Genomic DNA, 25,285 nt, shown 5'->3' with positions numbered 1-25,285 from the left:
GGGTAGAAGGAGGAGGGGAAGGAGGAATTTGGACTCAGGATCATAGCTGTCAAACTGGAAGGGACGCTATAGCCCATCTAGCCCAATGATCTCATTTTATAGATGAGAAAATTGCGGTCCAGAAAGATTAGAAGAGTTGACCATGTTTACACAGGTAATAAATTGCAGAGCCAGAGTTAATGAACAGTTAGGAGGTTATTCTAATAATCTAAGCTTAAAGTGATAAAGGCAGCTAGGTGACACAGTGGATAGCGTGCCAGCCTTGGAGTCCAGAAGACTCATCTTCATGAGTTCTAATCTGGCCTCAGACATTTCCTAGCTGGGTGACCCTGATTAAGTCACTTAACCCTGTTGGCCTCAGTTTCCTCATCTATAAAATGAGTTGGAGATGAAATAGCAAACCACTCCAATATCTTTGCCAAGAAGACCCCTAATGGGCTCACAAAAAGTCAAATATGACTGAAACACTCTAGCAACAACAAAGCAGTAAGGACCTAAGTTAGAATTGTGATGTTGAGAATTCTCTTTCACATAGAAAGAAAGGTCACAAAGTGAGAATATTATGCCAAAAATCCAGGTTTTTAAAAAGCTACAGCATGAACTTACTTTTGGAAGCAGCTAGGAGACAGAGTAAAAAGATACTGGACCTGAAGTTAGGAAGACCTGAGTTCAAATCCAGATTCAGGCACTTGCTAGATGTGTGACCATGGGCAAGTTGGTTAAATTTCTATCTGCCTCAGTTTCCTCAACTGTAAAATAGTAATAACAATAGCACCTACTTCCAAGAGTTGTTATGAGATAATGTTTGTAAAGTGCTTGATAGATACCAGGCTCTTAGTAGATGCTTAAAAAGACTTTGTTTCCTTTCCTTCCTTTATACAGTGTGCCCTTCAATGCTTGGCTGGGACTAGCCAGACCTCTCATAAGGCACGTGCCTTTAGAGAAACTGGATGGTATTTCATCACTTCTTAGCATCCCAGCTCTAGAACTAGGAGAGATCTCAAAAGCCATCTAGTCCAAATCCCCCATTTTGCAGATAAAGAAACTGAGACACCAGGAGGGAAGGGGGTGATTTGACCGAGGTCATCTCACTACTAAGGATCAGAGATTGAATCCTTAACCCCATCACTGGACTCCAGGACTGTAATTCTTTCCACTGCCCCACACTGCCTCTTCATTACTGTTATATGCCTACTCAAAACCACTGTCATTCCCATCTAGATTTGTCCCTGAAATGATACATTTTCCCCATTCAAAGGGCTAAGCAATGAAGCAAGAATTTGACCCCAATCAACTGAAGGTTCTGCCTTGTCCTCGGTTTCCTTCAAGTTTTAATAACCTTTCAACATTGTCCCTCGAGCTCAGCCCTCGGAAATCTGAAAATCTTCTGTTAATAACCTGCCTGGCTGCAATGTTTTCCTTGCCTGATGACAAGCATGTCTCTCGACCTCCACCCAGGAAAAGCGATGTGGACTAATCAGATAAGGCTAATGACTTAAAACACTTTGTCGTCCAAAAGGAAGTCATCTAGAGATACATGGTGGGGTGAGCTGCTGGCTGCCGGCATTTTGGAACCTCGCATGGTATTGATTTTATGCTGATTTGCTCAAACTTCCATCATGATTTGGCTTGATCTTCATCAAAATGTGTAGCTCAAGGGGGAAAATGAGTTTTAGAGGATTTGAAAAAAATGAACTTGAGTCCAAAATGATTTATGACCTTCGAATTCGAGTGCTATGTAGTGAAAAACAGCAACTGGATGGGGAATCAAAATGTTTAGCATCCCTAAACCACAGGAAAGCCCTTTCCAGGTTATACATTACAATTTTTAAGTTGACAGACAGCCCAGCTCAGGACTCAAGCGAACGTCTTTCATCCAAAAGTCTAAGAATTTCTGGGACTGTCATGTTGTAAATTGCAGTTTCTCAGGACCTGGATTAATTGTTTGGCAGTCAGTCTGCTGACAACCATGAATTATGAAAGAAAAAGCATAAATCTTTGGGGAGTTTCTCAATGCAGGTCACTCTAAGTGGTGATTAAAGTGGCGTATGTTGTTTGTGTGTGTGCACGTATGTGTACCTTTGGGGAAACAAGGGAAAGAGGGGGAAGGGGGGGGGAAATGGAACTGCTGGTGACAAAAGTTTGTCGACCTTACTCCAGAAATAACAAAATCACAGACCCAGGCGGCCATAAAAATTATCAGAATTGCTTGCCTTTCAGAATCGTAGACTATCAGAGTCTGGCCGTCGAGATCATCCATCCAATCTCCTTTCCAACACACCCAAAGAGAGAACTTCTCATTTTGATGAAGGCTTCTGGTGAGAAGCTGACAATCCTCCAAGGCAGCCCATTCCAATTTTACACAGTTCTAACTGTTTTTCCTTACATGAAGCCAAAATGAAATGTTTCAAACCTTATGTTAAAGGAAATCAAATTGCTTAGTTCTCACGCTTCCCCTTTGTGACGTTATGGTCATTCATTGGGTCAGAGATCTTGAGTTGCAACAGATCTCAGAGATCAACTAACCTAACCCTCTCATTTTACGAATGGGGAAACTGAGGCTCATGAGAGTGAAGCGACTTGCCAAACATGATACAGCTAAGTAAATATCAGAGGTGGAATTTGAACCCAGGTCCTCTGACATGACAGTTATTGTTCTTTCCATTTTATAATCACTATCATTAACATTATTATTTATGACTGAATTAATATGGCAACTTTCTTTCATATACTTGAGTTATCCTCACAATTTTTCTCTTTGTATCTTCAGTGTGTGGCTTGCAGCACTCAGCACATGGTAAGCACTTCCTAAATGCTTTTTCATTCATTTTTCAACAATTCTATTCTGTTCCAATACAGACTAACTGATAACTACAACCCACTTCAGAAGGATGCTGGGAGAATGAATGAAAACAAGCTGCCTTTTGTTCTAGAATTCTTGGGAAAAGACACTATAAAACTGCAGGCATTTAAGAAGAGAAAAGGCAAACAAATTCACTCTAAAAAATGCCAAGAATGTCAACTTCTGGCACATCAAAATACTGTCCTGATATTTTTGCAACCTTTTGCCCCAGCTATTAGACACCATCCCCAGCCTGGTTAGTTATCAGTGGCTAAAAAGTGGACTCTGATATTGGAGGAGTGTGATTAATTGATCTCAGTAGTGTATAATGAGTTTAAAGCTCCTACCTGGGTGTCCCCGGAGATGATGGCTAGAGGCCGACAACAGTTTACTGCATACCATTAGCACAGAGACCAGGAGGAGCCAATGAGACAGCAGCACTGATCTGGCACAGACTCTCATCCTAAAGGCAGAAAAGGAAGGAGTTCAATGAAGGAGCAATACTTTAGGGGACTATGAGACAGTGTACTATGGAAGCAGGAGAAAACAGAAAGAAGCTACAGTCTAAAAATACCTGGCAGGGGAGGGGAGAAAGATGCAGAGGAAAGGGTATCATCAGAGATGATAACTTTTTCTTTAGGGAACACCAGTCAAATCTAATTTGCACTTGATTTGACTCAATTTCTGATAAATCCATCTTAGAATTAAGAGTTTCAGAAGAGAATTCCATGCTTAGGTATTAAGATCAGCCCTGTTTTCCTATGATCCAATTCAATGGCCTGATAACTGTATTTGGGTTAGATTATTTTTACACAATCAATTGAGAAAGCTACATGTTTCAAAGCAGTTTCATTGAAATGTATGTAGTTTCCATATTTTTTTTAAAAAATCTGAGGAAATACTGAATATTCCTCACATACACATGAGCGCGCATGCACACAGACATGCACGCGCGGGCGCACACACACACACACACACACACACACCAAGTCAAGCACTTGTGAATGGAAAATGTCTGGTCTGAAAGCACAGACATATGTTTTATTGAACAGGCCCTCAGATTTGGGAGGGGGGAGCACAGTTCAGTATTTTATATCTAGAAAAAGGACAGTAGTCATCAAATTATTTTGACTTTACGAAAGGCATATAACTCTTATATATTTACATATAACTCTTCAGAGATCATTTGTGCTAATCTGGTTCAGTTACCTGAAGTAAAAATAACAAACACAAATCCAGAAAACTTATTTTCTCTGGGCTTCACAAAATCTGGGAGGGCAAAGGAGGACAGGAGATAAAGCCTTGGCCTTGAAGTCAGGAAGAACTAAGCTCAAATCAGCCTCTGAAGTTCACTAACTGTGTAACCCTGGACAACACATGTCAACTCTATGTACCTCAGGCAATTACTTAGGATTAAGTCATAGACACGACTCTCCATTTTTGGAGGGAGTTTTCACACTGGGAGTTCTCAAGTCACAGACCAAGAAAATCACCAAACCGAAGAGTTGGAAATGACCTCAGATGCCATATACTCCAACTGGTACCAAAGTGAAGGTATCTCTTTAAGATGTTACATTATCATTATTATTCTGAATTCAGGTCTGCTTACACCAAATCAAGCATTCTCTTTCCATTGCACCACACTGCTTCTCTTGGCAAATACCCTTACAGTTTTTTATGTCTTCCCCTACCCAATCCCCAGACCACATGGGGTAACTGAGTTCATAAACAGTCATGTTAGGACACTACAGAAATGGCATGCTGAGTCTGATAGTGAACAACACTCTAGGTGGGTTCTCTTAGAATATATTCAATAGGTCCTCTCCAGGAAACTTGGTACCACATCCATAGGGTACCATTTTTAGCTTGGGGGGAAATAACAGAAGAGCATCAGAGGAGATTCCCACCTCATAAAACCATCTCTCTCTGGACTTTCTATCCTTCAGTTAAAGGAACCTCATTGAAAAGACGCCATACTATTCATTGGCTGGAGATCTCCTTTCGTGATCTGAACCTACAGACAAACATAAGATTTTCAGCTTGTCTTTAAAGAAGTATGTGTTAAAGATGAAGCTTGGTAAAACCATGGGTGGGGAACATGATAATGTCTTCAAGTTTTTCAACGGCTCTCATACAGAAGAGAGATCAGATTTGTTCTGCTTTGCCCCAGGGTACATAACCAAGAGTGTGGTTAGAAGTTGTGGAAAGACCATTATACACTAGAAAGCAGGAAAAAACTTGCTAATGATTAGAGCTCTCCCAGAATGGTATGAGCTGCCTCAGGAGTGAGGTGAGTTCCCTCTTCTCGGATATCTTTAAGAAGAAGATGAATGGCAACTTGTCGGGTGTTAGCAGGTGTGGGTTGGACTAGCCAGACACAGAGATCTCTCACAGCTCTCTACAATTCTGGATAATGTGAATTCATTATTTTGTGACCCTTAGACCATCTTGTCCAGTTGCATATTGGTAAATATTTACTAACTGACTCTCTGGGGAAATAAAATGTACACATAATACACTTTTAAGTTTAGTAAGCATTATTAACATATTCCCCATCACTATATTAATTTTGGGCAATCAACAAAACAGTAAATCGAGTCATGATTTGTAACATTTGCTGATTTCAAGGTGTAAACGCTCACACTGAAAATTTAACAATCAGTTCTCTCAAACCAATACAAGCAGGCTCTAATTCACCCTTGACTTTATCGGACACAAGATTTCAATTTTCAGATGGGGAAAAATGCTCTCACAAAATGGTTATGCTTTCCCTGGGTTAAAATGAATGTTGTTGAGCAAAAATCCCAGGTCTTTACTACTCATATCTCTGTACAACTCTTTGTAAACTGAAAGAAGTCCAAAAGATTAGAGCCCAAAATAAAAAAAAAACATGAGCCCCAAAGTTCCAGAATCTTAGATACGAGGAAGAACTTTAAAAAAAAAAAAAAAGATGAACGGGGCCCCAGAAACACTCACATATGCCAAATTCTAGTATTTAGAAAGTGCCATCTCGATGTCACCATTACAAGTCATCTTACCTTGGGGACTTCACAAGAATTGGATTCCAGTCAAACACAATTATTCCAGAAAGCGTTTCAGAGCAGCTCCAAATTTCCATTTGCAGCTAGACTCAACCATTGCTGTGATTCACAAATTTCTTTTCACTTGAGAGACCTATTAAGGAAACCCAGATAGATAGCGATTGGAATGTTGATACGAAATAGAATTCTATTAGCAAAGTAATTGTTTTATGACTCCACCTCCTGTTTTAAGCAAGGCTCTCCTCGGTGTTTAAGCTGTTCTAACATGGAGAGGGAAGTAAGATTGCATTTTTAAAATACATTGCATTAGCTGAATATTAGTTAAGAACTGTATGATGTAAAATTAGCTGAATTCCTCCAAACAAAAAAAGTAATCCTAAAATATTGACATTGTGGCAACCCAGTCAATAATAATAAAACCAAGTGAGAAGTAACAATCTAGGATTTGCAAAGCAAAATGAATACTACATTATAATTTTGTTCAATCCATCACAGAATCATATAATGTTAAGGGAAAGCAGTATGATACAATGAAAAATGTGTATAGGTGGAAGACGATGGTTTAAGTCTTCCCTCTGATATTTAGTATCAGTGTGATTTTAATGAAATCTCTTAACTTCTCTGTCTTGTTTTCTTCATCTGCAACACAAAAGGGTTGGTCTAGATAACTTCTAAGGTCCCTTCTAAATCAGTGTTCCTATGACCTTGTAGCTTTCTAGTTCAATCTTCTTAATTTTCCAATCAAGAAATAATAGTCTGCTCCTATAGAGCACTTTATAATTTACAAAATGTTTGACCCATCATCTCATGTAATCCTCACAATAGCCCTGTTGGCTAGGTACTATTATCAACCCCATTTTGTGGAAGAGGAAATAGAGGTTTAGAGAAATGACTTGCCCAGGATTACAGAGTTGTCTTCCTAAAAATTGTCCAGTGATTCAGAATTCAGGTTTACTGACTCCAGAAGGTATGAAACAAGCAAGATTTCCAGGATTGTGTGCTTTTACAAATATTTTAAAAGAGAAGAAAGAGGGAAAATATTTTTACTTTGATAACCCTCTAACATATAAAAGGCACTACTTTCTCACAGATACAGAGTTGTAGGGGCATTAGAACTCACCTTGTCCAATTCTATCATTTTACAAATGAGGAAATTGGGACCTGGGGAATTTAAGTGATTTCCTCAAGGATCCACAGGTAGTAAATATCTGAAGTTGGATGTGAACTCAGATTCTCTGTTTCCCTTATCATGTTGATTCCCATTAGATGCTATCAAGTCACAAAGCATCTGTAGATGGTCTTTCAAACAACTTTCTAATTTACAAAGGGCATTTTTTGTAAGTGGCACCCAAGTAGCATCTGTTGCAAACTCCTCAGAAAATTGAAAGACAAAAGTGTCTCATTTTTCCTGTTGCTGATTTATATACATCCCTTCAGTGGTGGAGATTTGAAAGAAATAATGATTTGCAGCCATACATATTAAAGTTCCAAATGCGATCAAGAATTAGCCTTTGAAACATATTTTAATTATTTCAGAATCCTACTGCATACATCTCAAATCCACTCCCAAGAACCACTAGGATTTTCTCTCCTTTCGGAACACCTGAAGATGATTTACGAAGTTTGCCCACCAAACACATTCTGTGGAAGAATCCACCTACTGAACATGAAGGGTACCCACCCCCTTTCAAAGAGTGGGAGTGATTAGGGCAGAAACCACAAAGGAAAAATGTCCTTTAAGAGGCATTTGGAGGGGGAGGAAAAGAATTTGGAAAGGAAAATAAAATTTAAAAGCAAACAAAAAAGAGTCGTATGGGCTCTGCTAGCACCATGCTAGAAACTTGCATTTCCCTGGCCCTCTTCCTTTATTCTAGATGTTTTTTCCTTTCTTTACCCAAGGGCACACTTTGACCTTCTACTACCAAAATGAAATGCACAGGACAATTCATCAGACGCAGCCATAATGAACTCTTCACTTCTCAGAGACTAAAGTGACCTTTTCTTGCTAATATTTGTCTTGTTTTCATCATACCAAGGAAACCAAGAGGAATTCCTGTTTTAATTTGTTGGGAGGATGGGGAGAATGGATCCATCAGTAAAAAGAAATGTGGTCAAATGGTTTGTACCCCAGACCAGGGGGTGTCAGCCGTTTAATTTCAGCCCTCACCAACCTTCATTCAATCAAATTGTCCCAGTTTGCCTATTAGGCAGTTCCTTTGAAAGGTTCATTCTTTCACATCATTTTTAAACATTTAGTAACTGATGCATCCCCGAGCCCTGTTTCAATGTCTCAATGTGGCAAAGAGGTGACTCTGAGTCCTTGAAATCTCTAACAATACTGCAGAAGCTTCAGCAAGTCCTATCAAGCCACAAAGACTTCCAAAACTGCCCAGCAGCAGATTGTGGGTCTTCCAAGGACCATGGCAGGTCAGAGAGCCTCATCATCAGAGGCCTGGTCACCAAGCGTTGCTGTTGTTGCTACGATGTTGTTGTCTATGTCAACCTGCTAATCATTTACAGAAATAAAACATCTGTGACCAGCAAGAACACGCACCAGTCAAAACAATCTGGTACTGGCTAAGCAATAAAGTGGTGGATCAGTGGAATATATGAGGTACAAATTACATTATAGTAAATGACCATAGTAATCTAGTATATGATAAACCCAAAGATCCAAGCTTTTGGAACAAAAACTCATTTTTTGACAAAAACTGCTGAGAAAACAGGAAAGCAGTATGGCAGAAACTAGGTAAAGACCAACATCTCACATTGTATGCCAAGATAAGGTCAAAATAGCTGCATGATTTAAACATAAAAGGTGATGTCATAAGCAAATTAAGAGATCTTTCAATAGTTTGTTGGTCAGATTTGTGGATAAGGGAAGAATTTAGGACCAAAGATGATACAGAGAACATTACAAAATGCAAAATAGATCATTTTGGTTCTATAAAATAAAAAGGTTTTGCTCAAACAAAATCAACACAAAATTATAAAGAAGGCAGAAAACTGGGGGAAAATGTTTTGCAACAAGTGTCTACGATAAAGACCTAATTTCTCAAATATATAGAGATCTGAATTAAATTTATAAAAATACAAGTCATTCCCCAACTGATAAATGGCCAAAAGATATGAACAGGCAGTTTTTAGACAAAGAAATTAAAACTATCTATAGTGATGTGAAAAAATGCTTTAAATCACTGTTGAACAGATAAATGAAAAATAAAACAACTCTGAGGCGCCCCTCACACCTATCAGAGCAGCCAATATGGCAAAAAAGGAAAATGTTGGATGTTGGAGAGGATGTGGGAAGCCTGGAACACTAATTCACTGTTGGAGTTACTACTGATCCCACCACTCTGGAAAGCAGTTTGGAACTATGTCCAAAGGGCTATACAACTGTGCAGCAACAATACCACTGCTAGGTCTATATACCAAAAGCAACCAAAAAAAAAAAAAGGAGTACCTATTTGGACAAAAATACTTATAGCAACTCTTTTTGTGGTGACTAAGAATTGGAAATCAAAGGGATGCCCATCAATTGGCAAACAAGCTGTGGTATGAGATTGTAATGGAATATTATTATGCTAAAAGAAATGACAAGCAGGTTGATTTCAGAAAAACCTGGAAAGACTTAGATGAACTGATGCACAGTGAAGTGAAGAGAACCAGGAGAACATTGTACAAAGTAATAGCAATATTTTTCCATGAAGAACTGGGAATGACTTAGCTATTCTCAGCAATACAACGATCCAAGACAATCCCAAAGAACTAATGACAAAGCATACTATCTGCCTCCAAAGAAAGAACTGATGCTGATTGAGTACAGACAGAAGCATGCTATTTTTCACTTTCTTTTTTTCCTTTTTCCCTTTTATTCATGTCTTCTTGTACAAGATGACTAATATGGAAATGTTTTTATATAATTGCACATGTGTAACCTATATCTTACTGTTTACTGCCTCAGAAAGGGGGGAGGGAAGGGAGGGAAGGAGGGAGAGATAGAATTTGGGATTCAAAAGATTAAATAAAATGTTTAAAATTTTAAAGAAATAGTATTCTGTGGGACAAACAAAACAGAATATTCACCAATGAAATCAGAGAGGTCTGAAGAAATAACACAGCATGTTGTGGCTATCATTGTGTAATTAATGCCAAAAATGTATCAGTTATAAGGTTGGATGCAAGATTTCTAGAGGATGGATTTTTTTTCTTCTTCTTAAACACGACAGCTACAAGGCGCTTCTTGCTACCCCTATTTCCCTCTATCTTTTCCAGGGTCATCCCCAATGCCTGGAGAGCTGTCCCTCCTCGCCTTTGCCTCTCAGCTTCCTTAGATATGCAGCTCACCACCCACCTCCTGCAGGAGCCTTCCCTAGGTCCCTCCATCCCACACTATGAGCATCTTCCTTCTGAGATTGTCTCCCATGGATGCAGAACAAATCTTAGTCATTTGTATGTAGAATGTAAACCTCTTGAGGAAGAGACTGCTTTGTTTTGTTATTTAACTTTCTTTGTATCCCTCGCACTTAGCACCGCGCCTAGCCATAGTAAGCATTTAATTAATGTTTGTTAATGATAGGAGTGAGGGGAGAGGAAGTGAAGTCAATGAATATAAATAGCTTTTTTCCAGGAGTTTGACTATGAACAGGAAAAGAATAATAGCCTGGGGGACCAGTGAATGTTTTGGGTATTTTTTTTAAATGGAGGACAAACGCACGTTTGTGAACAACTAGGGACAAGTCAGTAGAAAGGAAGATATTGAAGATTAAAGGAAAAGGGTGATTATGGGGGCAAGATGAGAAAAGAGGTGGGAGGGGATATAATTAAGGGTACTCACCTGGAGGACCAAAGTCATGGATCATAAACTCAGAGCTAAGTGGAACTCAGAGGGCATTTAGTCCAATACCTTCATTTGAAAAATGGGGAAACTGAGGCACCGAGAAATGAAGTCACTTGCCCAAGATAAAATAGGCAGTAAATGGTGTAGCTAAGATTCAAGCCAAGAATCTTATAACAATAACCCCCCCCAAAAAAAACCTGTTTTTTGTCATTTCTGTAGCATAGGAGGGTATGGAATTATTGAATCTTCTAACTAATGCATGTTCTGTTCGGTTAGCCTACCTTTAGGAGCCTTGAGCCTTTCTCTAGGCAGCTGAGTGGTACAGTGGTTAGAGAACTGGACCTGAACCAGAAGACCTAACCAGCCAGCCTCAGACCTAGCTGTGTGGCACTGGGCAGGTCACTTCTCCTCTGCCTGCCTCAGTTTCTTCATCTAGGTTGTTGTGAAAATTAAATGAGATAATATTTATAAAGCACTTTGCAAACCTTAAAGCATAATAATGATAATTATTTTAGCTTAGGGAAATATAAGTGAAGCCTCTTATATATTATAAAAATATCACCACCGGATATGTTTAATACTTAGCTTTCTACATCAGTTTACAATATGTAAATAGACAGAGAGAAATAAAATGGATTCCTTACTCCCAGACTTTTCACTGAGAAATCACGTGTGCCTGGCTCATCGTAGACAATTAATAAATTTGTGACTTAATGGCATGTGATGTCCCAAAGTCTTTACATCGCTTCCACCTCTGGTTTTCTCCCAGTATAAGGTATTCAGAATGATAGTTTCCATACGTTGATTTCAGAAAATTAACCACATTCTCAAAGAACCTTGAGGTTCTCAGTGATTTAAAATATTGCCTTTGTTGGAACTACATTGAATGTGGGAAAAGTAGCAAACTTTTGCACACTTCCAAACACCCAGATACCTGATGTCATGGAGATCAAACATCTGGATGATGTACTACGCTTGTCACTAGATGCTCTAGTATAGACACAAATCATTTTCATTAGAATACATTGGACTATTCTTTCCCTAGACCTGTAAACTTTGAAAATCTAAGGCATGACAAAAGGTTCTTCAGAAATGTTGAGCACAGAGCATCTGAAATAAAATATCTTGAAACTTGTGAGTTAGTCCAGGTGGTAGCGAGAGGGATTATGACAATTTCCTTTCTATCTGGACCCACTCAAGTTGACATGGGCGTATAACATACTCCATTATTCTATTATCACAGTGGATTAGTGTGTGTGTGCGTGTGATCTTTATTTTCACTATTCTTTGGTTTCCTTTGTAATCTTTGGCATTTTATTTTATGCATTTAAAAACATGATTCTAAGAAAGGGCCCATCAACTTTACCCAACTGCCAATGGGGTCCAAGTCAGCAAAGCATAGTACATAAAGAGTTGACCTTGGAATCAGAAGCCCTAAAAGGCAGGTGACCTCTGAAGTACCCACCTCTACATCCACAATCCTGGGATCTGTGACAAACCATCTTATACAATTTTAATCTATGTCTTCCCCTAAACTTATCATCAGGAGTCTACCCAACATGCTGGAGTCCTTCCTCATATACTCTCGATGTTGCATGGGCACTGATGGGGCATCCACGCAATTCATCAATTATCCCTCATTCTTCCTACATAACTTGTCTATCTTTTCAACCAAATATGTGACACAACTATAATAACAATAACATCTGACATTTGCTATTATTATCACTCCTACTTTAGGACACATTTTTCATCTATGCAACAGCAAATTGGTTTCACACTATGTTTAAACACTAAAAATCTATTACTTTTAGTTCCTTCCAAACAAAAGGAGGTGAAAGAACCAATAATCTTCAAGTGTCAGTTTAAAAGAAATACAAAATCATTTTGAATATAGTCTGGATATAACAAAGCCAATGTTCACTGGAGTATTCAAGGAATGGAATAGCATGGAACATTTTGGCTCAGTTACTTTTCTAGAGATGCTTTTCTGTTCCAACTTTCATCAAAAATATTTCTAAAAGAAATGCAAATTAAAACAACTCTGAGGTAGCAACCCACACCAATCAGATTGGCAAATATGACAGAAAAGAAAAATGACAATTGTTGGGTGGGATACAGGAAAATGGAGACATTACGGACTACTGGTGGAGTTGTGAACTGATACAACCATTCTGGAGAACAATTTGGAACTCTGTCCACAAGGTTATAAAACTATACATACCCTTTGACCCAGCAATACCACTACTAGGTATGTATTCCAAAAATATAAAAGAAAAATTAAAAGGACCTATGTGTACAAAAATATTTACAGCAGCTCTTCTTGTGGTGGCAAAGAATTGGAAACAAAGAGGATGCCCATCAGTAGGGGAATGACTATAGTGGAATACTATTGCACTATAAGAAATGATGAGCAGGTTCCTTTCAGAAAAACCTGGGAAGACTTATGTGATTTTGATGCAAGGTGAAATGGGCAGAACCAGGAGAACATTGCACACAGTAGCAGCAATATTGTATGATGATCAGTTCAGCAGTGCAATGATACAATTCCAAAGGACTTAATGATGAAGAATGTTATCCACCTCCAGAAAAGAATTCATAATGTCTGAATAGAGATTGTAGCATACTTTTTTTTAATTTATTATTCTGAGTTTGATTTAAAGTTTGTTGGGGGGAGTGGTCTGTGTTTTCCTTCACAGCATGGCTAATATGGAAATGTTTTGCATGACTGCAAATGTATAACCAATATCAGATTGCTTGCCTTCTCAAGGTCGGGGAAGGAGAAGAGGAAGAAAGGAGGAGATTTGGGAATTCAAAATTTCTAAAAAAAATGAATATTGAAATTTTTTGCTTACATGGAAATGAGAAAAAAGAAATGAAAAATGTTCATTAAATGAACTATTCTACTTTATTGACATAACTTTTTTGGTTCAAACCTGCAGTATAGTAAAAAAAAAATCTAAAATTAAAAAATCTATATCTAGAGTACAGAACCTAGATCCATATCCCACCTCTCACATTTACCTATGTGACCTTAGACAAGTCACTTCACTTCCCTGGGACTCAATTTCCTCATCTGTAAAATAAGAGGATTCGAATAGATGGCCTCCATAGTCCATTCCAGCTCTATATCTATAATTCTACGACCTATGCTTTCTCGATGTGAAAAAACCCTATACTGATGTAGATCAGCAACTCCTTTGTCACATATAGTCTTAGAGATTTACCTAGACACAGAGTGGCTTCTTTATGGTCACCCAAACAGTGTCAGAGGGAGGACTTCATCCAAGGTGTTCCCTAATTCCAAGGACAGCTCTCTAGATACTCCACCTTGCTGCCTTCCCTTTTTTTGCTAAGCATAAGAACATTGTCCTTGAATGAACTTAAAATCCTCATTCTGATGATGCATTTGATGTCACTTTACATTATTGTAGGTGTAGGGACTATTAGACTCACTACATATGGACTCCAAAGCCTGCTCAGAATATACTCTCAACACTTTATTCGACCAGGACCCTAAGAAAAGATTTGCCTTATTCTGTGAAAAGTTGAGTACCAAGAAAAAAAATCCCAGTAACCAGTAAAAAACTGTAGTAACTGAAATTATTTGCCTTCTAGTTAAATAAGACAGTTACTCAAGTCTGTTTGGTAATTTTACTTCAATATACACATACACATGCACACAAATACATATAGATATACACAATCTATAGTGTGCATTTGACAATTATATCATGTCATGTGGCTTTAAGTACTTAAATGCAGAATTCCCCTAAAATTCAATTTAATTCACTCCAATTAACATTAAATGCCTATTATGTGTGAGGCACTGTGCTAAGCTCTGGGAAAGACAAATAATGAAAACATACCTGATATGAAAGAGCCTACATTCTGCTGAATTTCCCGTGGCAACCGGGAAAGTCAACCTATAACAGATATTAAGGCTAAACTTTTGGTTACAGAAATCCAAGTTTGCTGATCTATCTAGGAAGAAATTCATTACCAAGACAGAAAAGGTTCCCTTTCATGAGTCTGTTTCAGTACATTTCCTGAAAAATCAAAATTCAAAAGTACTTTTAGCAAAATAGAAAAGGAAAGGCAAGGACTTTATCTTTAAAAGATTTTTGAAGTCCAACACCTAGATCTTCCTTTTCCCCGACGGCCATTCACCTTGGCGATATCCATGCTCTCACTTGCATCACCTCTAAAGAGGAGATGGCTAAATAATGAGCTATTTCGAGATTTAACAAACAGTCAGCTCACTTTTGACCTTCCCAGGTGGGGACTTATTGGAGCCTACTGGGAAGTCCAGGTAAATAATACCATTTACTCCTAGTGGAGAAAAGCAGAAAACCCTAAGGAATCAAGAGCAATGACCAGTCATTCCTTCCACTTCTGCATAAATTCACCTGTTAATTCAACTAAAAAGCAAAAATGATAGAAAGTGACAAAACCTTATGAGAATTAGAGTTCAAAGAGACCTCAGAGGCCATCTACTCCAAACCTCAAATTTTACAGATAAGGAAACTGAGGTACAAGAACTTGCCTGAGGTAATGCTAGTAGTAATAAAGGTAGGATTTGAATACAGGTCCCACACTGGCTCATCAGTATCATCCTTAATATTCAGGAAAAGGGGGATTTTATAGGGATGGGAGGGAGAGGTATATGGTTGTCTGGAGTGGTTTTGGGTTTTGGTTTTGTTTTTTTTTTCAGAATAATTTCCTCACCAAATGCCCATCAAGTGATCAGAGAGAAATCTCTTCCCATGACTAGTAGGAACTCAGTCTTTTATTAAGCAACCCAGATTTGTCCATATAAAAGAACCCAATATTTCTCTAACCTGAAATGAGGAGAGATGTGGCTTTTTCAGTTGGTCTAAATAATAGAATCACTCCCAAATCTTTTCTGGCATTTTAAATGCCTTCCCCACCAAGGATAACAAAGCCAAAGATAACCTATTCACAGATGACAATTCTGCAACAAGACAGGTTGTTTAGGGAGCTTTTTATTCTTAAGGGCAACGCTGATGCAAGGAAAATACCATTAAGTAGGTTAGCGTGCCTTCTTTGACTGTATTTTCAGCAGTGATATGTAGTCTATGTTCATTCTGGACTATCATTTATAAGTATTTTATAATGTGTGCAATTAGTAGCTTACAGCATGCTTATGGTTTTATGTTAAATAAAGCCTCATTTTTCTGCCAATATAAACTGCATACACATTGTAAAATGCATTTTTACAGCTTGCCTAAAAACATCTATAAAGACTTTACTATTGGTTCCTTTTACAATTTTACAACATGCTTTATAATAAGCTATTAAAGAATACAACTGCAACTATTAAATATTAAAGAATTTTATAAGTGGCATTTCAATTTCAAGTGTTAACCAATCCAGTCTCATTTCAATGAGATGGAAGATCTCTTAAAAGACTGTTGCAATCTCAGATCTCTAAAGTACATGAAATAGATCTGCCATGTTGCACATAAGGTTCATGATTCCTCTTCTTCAGAACTGGATTACAGAAAATGAGAGAACATCTTTATTTAAATGAAGTGAAACTGTAAAATGGTTTAACTGTACAAGAAGGAGAGGAGAGGCTGTTCCTGAACCCATCAATATTTTCATAACAAAGACAAACTCCAATCTTTAAGTGACTAGTGAGACTATAAAGCTACCATTACTACAAAATCATGGTTTAGAGAAAACCATTCTACCTAAAGTTCCAAGAAGAACATGAGTACCTGTAAAATTAAGGCACACTTACCTAATTCGGAATTACTAACCGTTGCCCCACAGCTTGTCATCCAAATGCAAGTGCCCAGTTGTTGGGCTTAACAAATAGGAACTGTAATGGCTATTTAGCCATAAATCTCTAAAGGCCCAATTATCCTGACTGCAGCGGGGTTTTTTTTTAATTAGACCAGTTTTTAATTGGAATTTTCCTCTCATTTCTAATTTTTCATGTAATCAAAACAGAATGTCACAAGTGTTTTGCTGAAAATTATTCTGAGTGTACCACATTTGTGGTGGGGGAGACCTTTGGCTGTCCCCAAACAATTGGACTTTCCTTAAAGTGAATAGGGGTTTAGTAAGGAATTGGAGGGAGGGAGGAAAAAAGGACAAAAATTTCATTTCGATTAAAAGATCAACTACAAGAGATCACAAAATATTTGTGAAAATAAAAACTCCATGGACCCAAGTATAGCTTTTAGCCCTGTTCTGTGTGGTTTCACAAATCTTAGAATATTTTATAGAATATTTTCAAGCAGGAAATAGAAGAAAGATTAGTATGTGCAGTATAGCATGGGCACACGCACATGCACACACATGCGCCATAACTGTAACTTATTTAGTGTTAAGGAAAAACTCTCATTACTCTCTGGAACAATCTTCTGCACTTCTCCATCCCTGGGTTAAGTCACTGTGGTTAATTTTCAGCTGTGAGGATTTTAAACATTCGTGTGGCAACAGTGCCCTCTTGTGTGCTAAGTGAGCAAGGCCTCTTTTAAGTGAACTGCTATTAATAAATGCTGTTAAAACGACCAGCGGGTTAGAAGCAAAGGGTCTTAGAGGCCTAGTCCAATTCCCTCGTTCTATGCATGAAGAAATAGGTTCGGAGATGTTAAGGGGCTTGGCAAAGACCACACAAGAAGTAAGTGGCAGAGCCAATATTCAAACCCAGGCCCCATGACTCCAAAACCAACTGACGGAATCAACCTTGTTGCAAGGAGAGACACACAGATGGACAGAATAGATAGGCAGAACAGATAGATAGAATAGAAAGACAGACAGATAGATACACAGACGGACAGATAGATGGACAGAATAGACAGACAAAACAGACAGACAGAATAGAAAGACAGACAAACAGATAGATACACAGATGGACAGATAGATGGACAGAATAGATAGGCAGAACAGACAGAATAGAAAGACAGACAGACAGATAGATACATAGATACGGATATAGGTGTGTGTATGTGTGTGTGTGTGTGCATATATATATTTCAATGAAATAAGATTTTCAACATGTGAAAATATCAATGGTTTATATGCCTTTGATTACTGCTTTAAAGAATGTGTCCGGGAGGAACCTGATTTTACAATACTTTACTTACTTAGCAAGGAGTTAACCCGGGACTGGGCTCCTCTGAAGCCCTCCCTCTATACCAAAAGTACTTAAAGGGAGAGGAAGGGTATAGATTTTTAGGGTTCCATGAATTTGGATGAGAAAAAAATAACATCTTCACTTTCACTCATTGAAATTTATCATTTTCTTCCATTATGACTTTTTTCAATTTATGAAAAAGGGACTGTAGACTTTACCAAATTGCCAAAGTGGTTGAGGAGGAGGAGGAGGAGGAGAAGGAGAATGAAGAAGAAGAAGAAGAACCAGTAGTATATAGTGCTTTAAGATTTGGAAAATACTTTACAAACATTATCTCATGTCATCCTGTGGAAGGTAGGCGCTATTATGATCTCCATTTTACAGATGATAAAATTGAGGCAGGTAGAGGTTAAGTGACTTATCCAGGGCCACACAACTAATAAGTGTCAGGATTCAAATTCAGATCTTCTTAACTCTAGGTCCAGTGCTCTATCAACCACACCAACTAACTGCCTAAGAAGGTTAAGAATGCCTGCCCTACACTAATTTCCAACTCCTTTTCAATGCTCTTCCTGTCACCTTTTCCCTGCCTTAGTAAAATAGCACATGCTTTAGAATTAGAATTCAAACCTCTCTTCCGACATTCACTAACTGTAACTTTACATTTCTTCAAGCCTCAATTCACTCATCTTTAAAATAGCAGTGATCACACTTGCATAATCTCATTTCTTTAAAGAATATGGGGGAATAGGGAATATTTTGTAAATCTTGGGGTGAAAATGAGCTGCTACTGCTCCCACTACCACTATTAATGCTCCTAGTTGTTGTTGTTTCTGTGGTTATTTCCATCCTAGCTGACCTGACTGCAGCAGCATCCCTTCCATAAATCCTTCCCCAATTTGTAGAAGTCCCACAGGATCCAGAGTGCTGGATTAAGATGGCACTTCCAGTGTTTACTGTCTATGTAACCCTGGATAAGTCATTTCAATTCTCTAATCCTCAGTTTCCTCACCTGTAAAATGAGATTTGGAATCAATCTTCTAATTCAACATCTATTACTCTCATGAGTTTACTCCATCCAACTTTCAAAGATTTTCCACCTTCTATGGGCTTGTTATGCAATATTATTGAACAATTATATCATTGGCTGATTGCTCTGTGGGTATTAGTTTGTTTCTCCAAATAGATCATAAGCTTCTAGGCTCAGGAATCAAACCAGGTCATCTTCTATTTTCATAGGAGGCTAAGAACATAGCAGGTAGAAAGTAAGTTTCGGGAGGCAACACTTCCAGTAGATAAGTGGTCTCATACACATAACATTGCCTCCCTCACCGTGCACATCTGAATCTACCCATTTCTTTTCATTCCATGAGATCATTCCATGAGATTCATGTCGAGTTGCTTCCACTAATCATCTCACCATTGGGACATGCCCAGCATGCTAGTGGCCTTCCTCTTCTTACACATTTATATGTCTTGGGTACCAAGGCAACAACCAAACAGTCTATCTGTTAATCCTTACTCTTAACACATGACTGCCTAGCTCACTTCTTTTTCCAATTAAACATTTCTTTGATGATATCCCTTATGCCATCATGAGGATAAATTGTGAGTTTCAATATGATAGAAAAGTACATATAGAACTAGAAGTGACCTAGAGGCCTCTGAGCCCAACTCCTTTCATTTTACAAATGTAGAAACTAAAGCCCAGAGTTTGAATGACTTACCTAAAGTCACTTGGCAATATGCATTCAAAATGGGATCTGAACCCAAGTCTTCCTGAATACAAACCCAGTACCTTACCCATTGGGCTATTTGGCTCCCTAGGCAATTCATACCCATGCCATCCAACTAGGCTTCCACTTCTAGAGCTGGAGAGCTTTACCTTTTTTGGTGTCATGGCTCCCTTGGGTAACCTGGTGAAGCCAAGGGACCCCTTCTCAGAATATTTTTAAATGCATGAAATTAACTACATTACATTGAAAGAGAGTCATGAAAATATTTTTTAAACCAATTTATGGATCCCACCTTAAGAAAACCCTAGTCCTAGAGGCCATCTCAAAGGTCCTTCCTCAGGTCCACCAATGAATCAACCATTCACCAAACATTTATTAAGCTCCTTCTGCAGGGCAAACATCATGCTTAACAGATGCTCATTAACAGATGATAGCTGCTGTTTCAAAGTAGGGCTTCAAAAAGTGACTTGATGAATACATCTGAAGGATGCAAAGCAAAGAGGGCTGTGAAGTCCTCCTGCAGTCCTCTGTCTGGATTAAATCATCAGGTGCTTCCAGGAGGATCCCCAAAAGGCCTTCTGATTTGAACTGTTCTTGGTTATGTTGTTAGTGAGTGATATGCTGTCATCTGCATTACATGACCATCCATATTTATTTAAAGGTGGGAGGAATTTCATTTAGAAATTGGAGGATATGATTTTAAATAGCAAAATCTAGAAGATGATCGTAATCCTTGGAAAGGTAGAATTCTCTGGAATGAGAGGGTTCAACTGTAGTGATTCCAAGTTCCTTTTCCTTTTTTCAGGGGTCCTGAAGCACAGGACAAAATGAAGGGGCCCACAAGGAGTGGGGGGGGTGGAGGGTTAAGAGGGAGTAGGGCAGGGGAAGAGAAGAGCAGTTTTGATTATTCATAGGCTCAGATAGCAGTCCTTTCTGATTTACATTTTCTGTCTGGTGAAGTCAAGCCTGTCCTTTGATCACTATACTATAGCCCAAATGCTTACTCAAGGACTGGGAGTCCTTTAATTTTTTTCTCAAAAAACTCCAACACAACCCAAGTTCTAAAGTTTACTGAGAAGAGGAAGAAACCCTCTGACACATTTCCAGCCTATGTTTTTAACCTTACCTCACAGTACAGCCTAGTATAACACTCGATGCCCTACCCACTGAACCACCCTGCCTCCCTTGCATACCTGTATTCTCAGAAAAATGGTTGAGTTGTCTCTCTCCATTTACATCTTGTACTTTTTCCATTTGCATGTTTTGGCTCACATAACTTCATATACACAAATGCCATCTCTGCCATAGTCACCTTGAAGAAGATCTGCCCTCAGAGGCACCCAGCTCAAAGACCACCTTCTCAATCAGCCCCCACCCCACCCTCACCCACTCTCCTGTGCCTCCTCTAAGCAATTTCCTGTCCTTTGTGGCTCTCTAGCACTTCTGACAATCTACCACGTACTGCATTCATTTGTATGCATGTATTTTCTCTCTTGCCCCATTGTAATCTCCTAGAGAACTGATTTTTTTTCCTATACATCCACTTCAGCACTTGGCACAGAGTTTTGCATGTAAGAAGGCATTTGATACATATTCCTAGAATGGGTATTGAATGAATGTATGCATGTGTGAATGAATGGTCTGAATGGTTTCCAGAAGTACCCTGTTAAAATGTAAACTGGGAGGCCAAATACATTAGTACTCCTTAGCACCTGAATCCATCTGCCAGTTCCTCAGCTGGAAACTGGGCCCAGAGGGAATGGGACATGGAACTTAGCATAGAAACAAGCTTCAGAGAATGGGGTACTGTTCAGGAGAACAAATCACTAAGGTTCCAGTGATGGGGAAAGGTACCATGGTTAAGGTAATGGAGGGAGGCTAAAAAAGAGAGAGAAGGTGGACATCTTCTATTTCTGAACCCTCAGCCCAACTAGAGACCATGCCCTGAAGGACTCTGAGCCCTTGAACTCCCCTCCTGGGACCCACTCAGTCCTTTCAAGGCCCACTATATCCAGCCAAAGATGCCACACTTCACTAATATGTCCTTACCATCCTCTTCCCTGCCACCATGCAGACCCTACCCCAGCTCTCCACCCTATTCTAGCTTTAGAACCATAATTAAGTCAATATGGCTATTGCTTCCAGAAAGGGCATGTCAGTTAAGTTTCCTGTGGCACCATTCAACATCCAGTGACTTTCTAAACTCAAACACTCTCTATATGTTGTCTTCTCCTCTTAGAATAGTAGCTCCTAGAGGGCAGAGACTATTTTGATTTTATATTTGTATCCCCAGCACTTAATATAGTGCTTAGAATATAGTAAGCATGTAATAAATGCTTTATGCATTCATTCATTTACTGAAGGCAAACTTTCCCTTCTTCTCAATACTGCCTCTAGTGGGCCCAAGCTGCTGGTGCAAAAGGCTAGCCACTCATGACTTGATTGCTGAGTTAGTTGCCATTATATGAGTCCAAGAAGGTGTTGAGTGGAAATGAGCAGGCAATACTTTTCTGCTTCATCAATCATAATACAGTGGAAAAAGCACCAGCAAGAAATTGACCTCAAATTCTACCCCTAAAATACATACCTGTTTGACTTTTGGTATCCTCAGTTTCCTTGCTACAAAATGAGGGAGTTGGACTAGAAAATCTCTGAGATCCCTTTCATATCTGGATCTCTTGACGATACTATGACTTAGGGTCAAGAGGGCCCTGGATTCCAATCCTGCCCTGATATTAACTACATGACTTCAGACAAATCTCTGACCCTCAGTCTCCTCAATTGTAAAATGGAGCTAATAATACCCAAGATACCTCCCTAAGAAGGTTGTTGTGAAGGTCAGATGAGAGAGTTAGAAAGACCTTATGGTTAGATAAAGTTGGGTGATGTAAAGCATTATACAAACCTTAAAGTGTTCTACAAATATCAGGGATTTTGGAGGAGGAGAAAGGATAGGAAAGATAGAATTTAAGAGATTCTGGCAACAAAAGGTGATCTCTCCTGCCATGAATTCTTAGTCCTAACAACACTAGGCTGGGAGCCAGCGTTTGTAGGCAGAAAGCCAAGCGAGCATGGAAACAGTGATTTGGGCGTAATATGTGGAATGACTACAAAATATCCCATCCATTTCAAAACAATTCCAAACTCAGAAAGCATTTTCTCCCTCTGTTCTGCAGAGAGATCAAGCTATCTTCCCAGGTCTTGTTCAAGTGCTCTCTTCAACTGTCATGAACTGAGAAAAGGGTAAGTTGCATAAATTGGAATCCTACAGATACGAGGCCAAGTCAATAAGAATTTACACAATTGTAAAACTGTCATGCTAACCAGCTTGCCCCATTTCTAAACTAGTTATGGTTCCTAAACTATTTCTGTAGCTTGAGTAATATCTTAACTCATGCGACTCCAGTGAAACTATGGTCATCCCCAAGATCTAAGCTACTTGTTGGCAGTGGCCTATTAGAAAGTTTCTGCATATTACAACTAGGATAGGAGTCCAAAGTAATTCTAATGTTAATGTTATATTTTTATTCTATGAAGTCTTCTTGACCCCCAAGTCTAGAAATTTGACATGCATGTATTAAATGCCTACTATGTGCAAGGCACAGAACTAGGCGCTAGGGACCTTAGATTTATAGCTGGACGGAATCTTGGAGAGCCTTCATTTTACAGAAAAAGGAACAGAGGCCCACTAAACCACTTGTCCAAGGTCACACAGATAAATAAGGGACCTCAAATCCTACAACACCAAATCCTGGGCTTACACTTTTTTTCACTGAACCACCTCTTTATAAGAATTTTTTAAAAGTTCCTACCTTCAAGAAAGATGGCATTCTACTGGGGAAAACAATATGCACATAGAGAAGTAAAAATAAAACAAAGTAGATATGAATTAGATACAAAGTAACTTCACAAAGCTACCTAAGGAAAAGGGGAAGTCAGGACTTGACAATTTCATTATGTAAGTGATCAACTGTACCTTAAGAGATTGTCCTAAGGGATAAATGCAAATGTGTAAAAACTCAAAATCGGGGGAAAAAACAGGTCTATTAGTCACAGACCCAAAAAGGAGCCAACAAACCATTTCACAGAGGAAGACCTGGTGGAAAACTACATGAAACTAAGCTGCTTGGAAGCTGGACATTATGAAAAGCATTGCAGGAACTGTAGTCTGACCTGTGCATGCTACTAGGAGCCTTGGAGAGAGTGCTACACTTAAAATCCTGAACTTGAGTTCAAATCTCACCTTTGATACCTGTTAGCTGCATCACAGGCAAGGCTACCTCATGCACTAGCTGACCATGGCAACGTCATTTAACCACTCTGAGCGTCAGTTTCCTCATCTGTACAATGGACAGGTAGTTATCTGTAGTACCTAATTCACAAGGCCCTTAGGAGGATCAAAGGAGGGAGAATAGATCAATCATTTTGTAAAGTTTGCAATCCTATGTAAAAATCAATTATTATTACTACAAAAAGCATGGTCACCAGGAAATGCTGTCAGTTATGATTCATCCTGTTACCTGTAGACACTTTTTAATTATAATGACCCAGTATGACACAGAAGAGGTGAGAAAACATACCTCCTTCTCTTCAATGTGGGCAGATCGGTGCTCTGGCTCTCATCTTCCTGAGTTCAAATCTGGCCTCAAACACATCCTCATTATGTGACCCTGGGCAAATCACTTCATCCTAATTGCCTCATTTCATCATCTATAAAATGAGCTGGAGAAGGAAATGTAAAACCACTCCAGTATCTTTGCCAAGAAAACCCCAAATGGGGTCACAAAGAATTGGACATGACTGAAATGACTGAACCACAGCGACCCTTCAGTGCAGAGGTAAGAGGAATGAATGGATGGATGAATGAATGAAGTGGAATATTAAATAACCTTTGACACAGAGTCAGTGTGTTCATTGGCTTTACTGAACTTTTTTTTTCTTTTTTAATCTTTGTTACCAAGGAAGAGTTACTGGATAGGAGAGGTTCACAAATGAAATGTGATGTTAAAAATGATACAGAAAAAAACCAAAAATCACCCTTGGTAATTAGGGACAGAGGTAATGGAAGCAAATAAAAGCCAGAGAAAATCTCAACTCTCCAGTTTATCCAAGAAAGCTGACCTTCCCTCCCACCAAACCTTTGATCTCAGCACCAAAATTCAGAGATTAACTGATCTACTCTCCCTGCCTCCCCAGCCCTCTTCCTGGATCAGAGTCTTAACCTGAGGTCAATGGTATGTAGATTTCAGTGGGTCTATTTCTTTAACTTTGATGACTAAATTTTAATACAACTGATTTTCTTTATGAGCCTTTATATTTTATGTTATGGACTTAAATATATTATTTTTATAGGTTTCCCCAGTCTGCCAAAGGGGACAATGACACAAAAAAAAGTTAAGGAACCCCGATCCGAGGCTGCCCTTTAGACCTCAGAGGAAGACCACCAACAGGCAGTTGTGCATAGAGGAAAGTCCTCAATGATCTGCCAACTAAATAGCAGCTCCTCACTCTAGGCAAGTCACTCAACCCTGCTTGCCTCAGTTTCCTCATCTGTAAAATGAACTGGAGAAGGAAATGGCAAACCACTCTAGTATCTTTGCCAAGAAAGCTCCAAAAGGGCTCACCAAGAGTCAGACACAAACTAAGCAACCACAAAAGATAAAGTGAGCTCATCCTCTACAGCATCTTTACAAGATTCTCACCTAGTAAGCGTTT

General features: G+C 38.9%; 1 protein-coding gene across 1 annotated transcript in view; it reads right to left on the bottom strand.

Annotated features, from left to right (window-relative positions):
- TAFA4 (TAFA chemokine like family member 4) overlaps positions 1-25,285 on the bottom strand; it is a 192,117-nt gene that overhangs the window by 131,567 nt on the left and 35,265 nt on the right. The window contains exons 2-3 of the mRNA XM_072598722.1: positions 5,881-6,016; positions 3,190-3,305 (exon numbers count right to left, since the gene is read on the bottom strand). Coding sequence (XP_072454823.1) covers positions 3,190-3,305; positions 5,881-5,960 — 196 coding nt within the window. The 5' untranslated portion in view covers positions 5,961-6,016. The remainder of the gene's footprint in view (positions 1-3,189; positions 3,306-5,880; positions 6,017-25,285) is intronic.

The sequence above is a fragment of the Notamacropus eugenii genome, chromosome 3 (assembly GCF_028372415.1).
Source record: "Notamacropus eugenii isolate mMacEug1 chromosome 3, mMacEug1.pri_v2, whole genome shotgun sequence".
In the NCBI taxonomy this organism is placed as follows: domain Eukaryota; kingdom Metazoa; phylum Chordata; class Mammalia; order Diprotodontia; family Macropodidae; genus Notamacropus; species Notamacropus eugenii.
This window is presented reverse-complemented; position numbering and strand designations above follow the sequence as displayed.